Source organism: Orycteropus afer, unplaced genomic scaffold (assembly GCF_000298275.1).
Source record: "Orycteropus afer afer isolate SDZICR_OR568_19922 unplaced genomic scaffold, OryAfe1.0 scaffold00173, whole genome shotgun sequence".
NCBI lineage: Eukaryota > Metazoa > Chordata > Mammalia > Tubulidentata > Orycteropodidae > Orycteropus > Orycteropus afer.
Window position 1 is genome coordinate 726,943 of NW_006921760.1, and position 7,322 is coordinate 734,264.

The 7,322-nt window shown below is 41.0% G+C and overlaps 1 protein-coding gene across 1 annotated transcript in view; it reads left to right on the forward strand.

Annotated features, from left to right (window-relative positions):
* DSCC1 (DNA replication and sister chromatid cohesion 1) overlaps positions 1–7,005 on the forward strand; it is a 19,228-nt gene extending 12,223 nt beyond the window's left edge. Inside the window, exons 5-9 of the mRNA XM_007946843.2 lie at positions 1,294–1,432; positions 1,908–1,960; positions 2,178–2,332; positions 5,587–5,735; positions 6,897–7,005. Coding sequence (XP_007945034.1) covers positions 1,294–1,432; positions 1,908–1,960; positions 2,178–2,332; positions 5,587–5,735; positions 6,897–7,005 — 605 coding nt within the window. The remainder of the gene's footprint in view (positions 1–1,293; positions 1,433–1,907; positions 1,961–2,177; positions 2,333–5,586; positions 5,736–6,896) is intronic.
* Positions 7,006–7,322: the final 317 nt, after the last annotated feature.

A 7,322-nucleotide genomic window follows, 5' to 3' on the forward strand; every position in this document is an offset into this window, starting at 1 on the left:
CGCCCCTGAAAGAGACACGGGCTCCTGAGACATGCGTTGCTGGGAAAGAGACGCAAGAGATATGCATTGCTGAGTGAGACACCGAGGGACCAGCACTGCTGGGAAAGAGACTGTGAGAGACTGTTGGCGGAGGGACGGTGGGCTGGGAGAGAGACTGAGCATTTTTCCTGAACTGGAATTGTAGCCTGTGGTGCTTCCCTAATAAACCCTGTAATCTGTGAGTTCTGTGTGGCCGCTGCAGTGAATTATCGAACCCAGGAGAAAGGTGGTGGGTGCTTTGGGAGGAACGGTTGGAGGAAGGGCTGGAGGGAGGCAGCATGTCGGGCTTCTCAGGAATAGGCCTTGGGTTACTGCTGGTAATCCTGTCTTCCTCTTGTAGGGTTAGAGGAGGTCGAACATGTGGCTTCCTTGCCGTTTTTGCGATGTGTATTTAATTTGTTTCTCTGGGTGTGGTAGTGTCATCAGTGATAACATTTGTATTCCATAATCCTTCATGGGAGTAAGGCAAAGTGTCTTGATGCCCAGCCTTTACTTTTCCACTGGTCTGCATGGTACCTCCACGTCTGTCGTCTCTTGTGTGAGCTGGACTTCTTTAACGGTGTGGGAACCCTTTTGTGAGACGGCTGTGGTGAGTTACAGGCTGGCAGGATGGCACAGTGGAGATAAGTGCGTAGGGTGTTGAACTTGTGGTCTTCACCTCATTTATATGATGTCCTCATGAGATGACTGGACCAGCTGCAGGTTACTACATTGCTGTTTACAATGACAAGGTTATCGTGACATAATGTTTATTAAATTGCTTGGACAAAAATCAAAGAGTTACTATGTAGAGTACTGTTAGGAGTCCCTAGATGGTACAAACAAAAGCACTCAGCTACTAACTAAAAGGTTGGCGATTTGAATACACCTAGAAGTACTTGGGAAGAAAGGATCATTATTTTAAGAAACCTGTGACTTATATAGGAGCTCTGGTAGTGCAGTGGTTAAGATATTTGGCTGCTAACCAGAAGGTCGGCAGTTTGAACCCACCAACGGCTCTGTGGGAGAAAGATGAGGCAGTCTGCTACTATTAAGATTTGTAGCCTTGGAAACCCTATAGGGCAATTCTACTTTGCCCAATAGGGTAGTTATGAGTCAGAATGGGCTTGATGGCAGTGGGTTTGCGTGGATATGTGTCTTTTTATTTATTTATTTATTTATGCAGATGACAAAATTATGCTGCTACTTTATCACTCTATTAGCCAGTGAATTTGCTTAGTATTCTTTGGTAAATACAAATTTTGGAATTTGTAGGTTATTGGCGGATTCTTGAATTTGATTATGAGATGAAACTTCTGAATCATATAACTCAGCTTGTGGATTCTGAATCGTGGTCTTTTAGTAAAGTTCCTTTGAATACCTGCCTTCAGGAACTTGGCCCACTGGAACCAGCGTAAGTATTTTGATTTCTTGTCCCTCTGGATTTTGCTAAGGGGCAAAAATTGTTTTCCAGACCAGAACTACACCCAGAGCATATGTTATTTACCTTTTGATTGCTTCCATTTAAAAAAATATACAGCCCACAAAGGATTTGGAAATTTTGCTTACTGGCTAAGTATATATGTATCATCTTTTTTTCCTTGCATAAAAAAAAAAAAATAAGTAGTTCTTAAGTTTGAGCTATTTTATAGTAAGTGTATGCTTACATAAATCACGTAAAAATGTTTGCTTAGTGCTTGGCACATAGTAGCTTCCCAGTACGTTTTAGTTAATTCCAAATGTAAGTAAACTATTACTTGTTAGCCAAAATCACTTACTATTTCAAATCTGAAATTTATATCTTAGTCTCTAGTTGGAAGCATTGAGTCTCAAAATATAATATATAAGAACATTGATAACTTTTCAAATTGGTGCTTTAAATTTTTCAGGGAAATGATAGAACACTGTCTTAAATGTTATGGAAAGGAATATATAGATGAAGGTAAGATTTAAAGGTACTCTAATGGGTATTTTAATGCTTGTGTGTTAATGGTATGCCTTTGTAAAGTGTGTTTGTAATTAAAAGTAAGAACCCATGTGGTTGGAGGAGGTTATTACTGAAGGGTATAATTCCTTCTGAGAATCCACTGAGAAAAAGGAAACTGTTACTATATTTAATTTCAAGAAGACAATATACATATCTGGTTCTTTCTCTTCAGGTGAAGTTTATTTTGAATTGAATGCTGATAATATCTGCAGAGCCACAGCACAAATGCTACTTCAGAATGCAGTGAAGTTCAATCTCGCTGAGTTTCAAGAGGTTTGGCAACAGAGTGTTCCTGAAGGGATGGTAACAAGGCTTGATCAGCTTAAGGTAATAACAGACAGCAGTTATTCCCATAATTCAGTGGGCTGTCATTCATTGAAGAGCTCTGGTGGCGTAGTGCCTAATGCATTTGACTGCTAACCAGAAGACCAGTGGTTTAAACTCACCAGCCACTCCTCAGAAGGAAGATTGGGCAATCTACTTCCATAGTGACACTGCCTTGGAAACCCAAGGAGTGGTCGCTATGAGTCGGATCTGACTCGATGGCAGTGGGTTTGGTTTTTTTTTTTTTTTTTTTTTGCCATTCATTATTAGGTGAAATGAAACTTATACTGGAACTGAATTTGGAGCCAGTTTATTTTCGTAGTCATCCATCAGGAGTGCACCTCTCTCAGTCCATCACAAAATCATTTCTTAAAAAAAGAACTTTATTAAGGTATAATTCACATACCACGAAATTCACCCTTAAAAAATGATTTCCAGTAAATTTAGTTTTTCAGCCATTACCACTATGCACTGCTAGAACATTTCTGTGATTTCAAAATTAGTTGTTAATCCCTTTTCCCATCCTACAATTCTCTCCTACCCCACCAACAGCAATAGCAGCCCTCAGCAGCACCCCCTGCACTTCCAGTATTTCCCGTCTCCAAACCATGTTCTGAGATGCTGCTAGAATGGTCTTTTAAAAATGCCAGTCATGAATCTTGTGTAAAGCTCTTTTGCACAAAAGAGAACCTAAAGACTTGGAAAAAAATTTGGCAATGACCTATCAGACAAGGGACTAATCTCTGAAAGTTATATAAAACTTCAACACCTCAACAACAAGAAAACAAAGAGTCTAATTAAAAAATGGGCAGAGGACATGAACAGACACTTCACCAAAGAAGACATTCAGGAGGTGACCAAACACCTAAAGAAATGCTCTCAATCATTAGCTATTAGAGAGATGCAAATCAAAACAATAATGAGATATCATGTCACCCCAGCACTAATGTTGTTGTTATTATGTGCTGTCAAGTCAGCCCGACTCATAGTGATCCCTCCTTGGGTTTCCGAGGTGGTATCACTACAGAAGTAGATTGCCCAACCTTCTTTCTGAGGAGTGGTTGGTGGGTTTGAACCACCAGCCTTCTGGTGAGCAGTCAAGTGCCTTAGGTACTATGCTACCAGAGCTCCTCCAGCACTAATAGCAAAGTTCAAAAAAGTAGAAAACAACAAATGCTGGTGAAGATATAGAAAGACTGGAACCCTCCTACACTGCTGGTGGGACTGTAAAATGATACAACCACCGTGGAAAATACATGGTGCTTCCTTAAAAAGTTGGAAATAGAAATACCATATAATCCAGCAATCCTACTACCTGGTATATATCCTAGAGAAGTAAGAGCAGTGACATGAACAGACACATGCACACCCATGTTCATCGCCCACGTTCACAATAGCAAAAAGATGGAAATAACCTAAGTGCCTGTTACCATATAAATTATCCAAACAAATGATGGTGCATACACATAATGGAGTACTACACAATGTAAAAGAATAACTGAATCTGTGACACCTCATAATGTGGTGACCCCGGAGGACATTATGGTAAGTGAAGTTAGTTAATCACAAAAGGATAAATATTATATGAGACCACTAGTGTAAACAAGAAAAGGTTTACATACACACAGAGGGAGAGAGAGAGAGAGAGATAGAGAATAGTCCTTAATTCACAATGTGATTCACCAGTTTTAGTTGCCACATTTTGAAGGATTGAACTATTCCTTGCTAGACGGAAGGGCAGAGCCAGCAGCCCAGGGAGAGCATGTTCAAAGGTGTGAAGGTGTGAAACAGTGTTGGGTGGCTGTTGGTAGGTCTGCATGACAGTGAAGAGTGCTGGTGAGTTAGTCAGAGGCACTATGGACTAGTCAAAGAATTTCAGCTCTCTGCAGAAAGCTCTCTGGGGCCTTTCAGTGACATGAGTTAGCATAGTTACCTGATTACCTTTGGAAAGATCACTATGGCAGTAGTCAGGAGTGTGGATCGAAGATTGGTTAGATTATGTAAAACTAGAACTGTTCAGGCCCTTGACACTGAAATAGTCCTAATTAAGATAGTTCTGGCCACGGTAATGGGTAAATGGACAGAGGAAGAGAAGAAATTAGTGAGAAATGGACAGTGACTCTCAGTTTTCAAAATCCTTAGGACTTGGCAAGCACTTAGCTATGGGGTTTGGATAGTGGAATCTAGGATGATACCTGGGTTTTCTGTTTTCCTGTGATAGTGGGGCTAGAGCAAGTTTAGATGCAAAACACAATGAGTTCATGTATCAATTTGGATATAGAGGCATTGTGCTCAGAAGAGAAATCTGACCTGAAAATACCGATATTACAGACATTAGCAAGTGAGTGGTGGTTCACGCCACAGGTTTAGACGAGGTCATCCAGGAAACAGTAAGACCAGTAGAGAGGTTGGGATTGAGGGCTGGGAACTGCAAATCAAGTTCGGAGGAAAGTAAGGTCACAGTGATGTCAGAGATGCTAAAGGATGAGGAGGACTCAAAGAGGAGGAAGGAGTGATCAACATAAACAAAGAAAGCCAGGCTAAGGGAAAGGGCCCGCTGGGCTTGGCAACGATAGGTCCTTGGGGACCTTCAGAACTGGAGACCTTTTGATACACTGGTGGTAGTAAAAGCTTACAGAAGAGAAAAGGGGAAGAAAAAGTTTAACCCTGAAATCACTGCTTAAAGGAACTGTAGTTTTTGAAAAGGGCTATTATGAATCTCTCAATAGTTTGTGTTGCTGATACTCTGTAAATACCTTGGGCTAAGCTAAGTGTGGGAGCTCTGGTAGCATAGTGCCTAAAGCACTTGACTGCTAACCAGAAGGCTGGCGGATCAAACCCACCAGTCACTCCTCAGAAGGAAGATGGCGCAATCTACTTCCGTAGTGGTACCACCTCAGAAATCCAAAGATGGGTCGCTGTGCGTCTGGTCCGACTCGACTGGTACATAACAACAACAACAACAACAACAACAAGCTAAGCATAAAGAGCTCTGGTAGCGTAGTGCCTAAGGCACCTGACTGCTAACCAGAAGTCTGGCGGTTCAAACCCACTAGCCACTCCTCGGAAGGCAGGTTGGGCAATCTACTTCCATAGTGATACCGTCTAGGAAACCCAAGGAGGGGTCGCTATGAGTCGGGGCCGACTCAACAGCACATAACAACAAACAACAACAAGCTAAGAGTAAAGGTCAAAGTGCTTCACGTTTGTAATTAGAGCATTGCTCTAACTGCCCTTTTCCCTCTCACTTCTTGTAGGGTTTAGCACTTGTGGATAGACACACGAGACCAGAAATCATATTTTTATTGAAAGTAGCTGATCTGCCGGAGGATGATCAGGCACGTTTTAACAGTCTGTTCTCTCTAAGGGAGAAATGGACAGAAGAAGATATTGCTCCGTATATTCAGTAAGTAGTTTATTAAAATGGGTTTGGAGAGTTGTTTGCCTTTTAAGAAAGAGTAACAGGGTTTTAGATTTATTAATAGAACCACTTTCTGAGTATTCCCTGAGGATACTATTTCCTTGGAAACTTCCTGGAGTGGTGACTGTCTCTCTTTCCTGCTCTAGAAGTTACTGTTCTTGGGGGTGGAGCATGTGTGTCCTTCTTAGTACTGTACCTGAAACCACTTCTCTGCCATCTTCCCTGCAAAACCCCAGCTCTATGAGGGGCGGGCTGTCATCTCTCCACCCCATCGTGACTTTTAGGCGTGCACTCCTCTCTGATGGCTACCTCCCGTCTTTCCTGCTGCCTTTAATCCAACACCCCCTGTTCACATTTTGGTGGAAGCCAGGTTGCAGGGGAAAATGAGAAGGAAGGGAAAAGCCCTGATGTCACTGCTGCTTATTGTTAGCTGCTGTTGTTGGCTCCAACTCATGGCAGCCCCACGGGAAACAGAACAGAACTACCTGGTCCCATTCCATCCTCATGACTGTTGGGATACTGAGTCCTTTGTTGCCTTCCAACCCAGAGGGTTCATCTCCAGCACTGTACTGGGCAGTATGCTGTGGTGATCCATAGGGTTTTCATTGGTTAATTTTCAGAAGTAGATTGCCAGGCTTTTCTTTCTAGTCTTTCTTTGGGATGATTGTGAAGATGGACAGGACCAGGCAGCATTTGACTTGGTTGTGCATGGGTCCCTAGGTTCTGTGACTCTAGACCCCACTACATCACATTGCTTGTGTTTCTAACTTGGAAGCTATGTGTACAATGGAAATAACGTGGACTTTGAAGTCATACAAACTTGACTGCAGAATTTAGCTCTGCCACTTATTAGCTGTATGAATTTAAGTAATTTCTCTGAGCTTTGGTTTCCTAATATCTAATATGGGTTAAGTTATATATTACTCGGACTGTTATCATGAAGATTAAATGAGATATAGCATATAATATATTTAATTCAATTATGTGTTAGGAACCTCTCCCCACCTACCTCTCCCATAGACATATACTCTAAAGCTTGTTGGAAAGGTGGATTAGGGGCAGAAAAATAAAATTATTAGAACTGTGAATTTATGTTCCCTGAGTTATTCATGTTTCTGTGTTCTGTTTTGTTTATTATTCCTACAGAGATTTGTGTGGAGAGAAGCAAACCATAGGAGCATTACTCACCAAGTATTCTCGTTCTTCAATGCAAAATGGTGTTAAAGTTTATAATTCAAGAAGACCCCTTTCTTAAAGAACCACCTCCTGTTCTTTGGGACTAATCTTGCTTTATTAAGTTGCTGGTGTAAGAAAAGAGTCCTTTCTGTATTTATATTCCTAACTTTTTTTTTTTTAAATTCCTAACTTATAAAAACCTTCTCCTTTAAAGCATTTTTTCCTCCTCATCAGCATTTTGAAATTACTGCTCTTCGTATTTTTTAAAATACAATAGGATATTTCTATATCTTTCCACTTATATTGTATTATGTAGATGGTGTAAACACTGACCAATAAAAGTGTTATTTCCTATACTTAGTATATTTCTGAGGTCTATATGGTTTTTTTAATAAG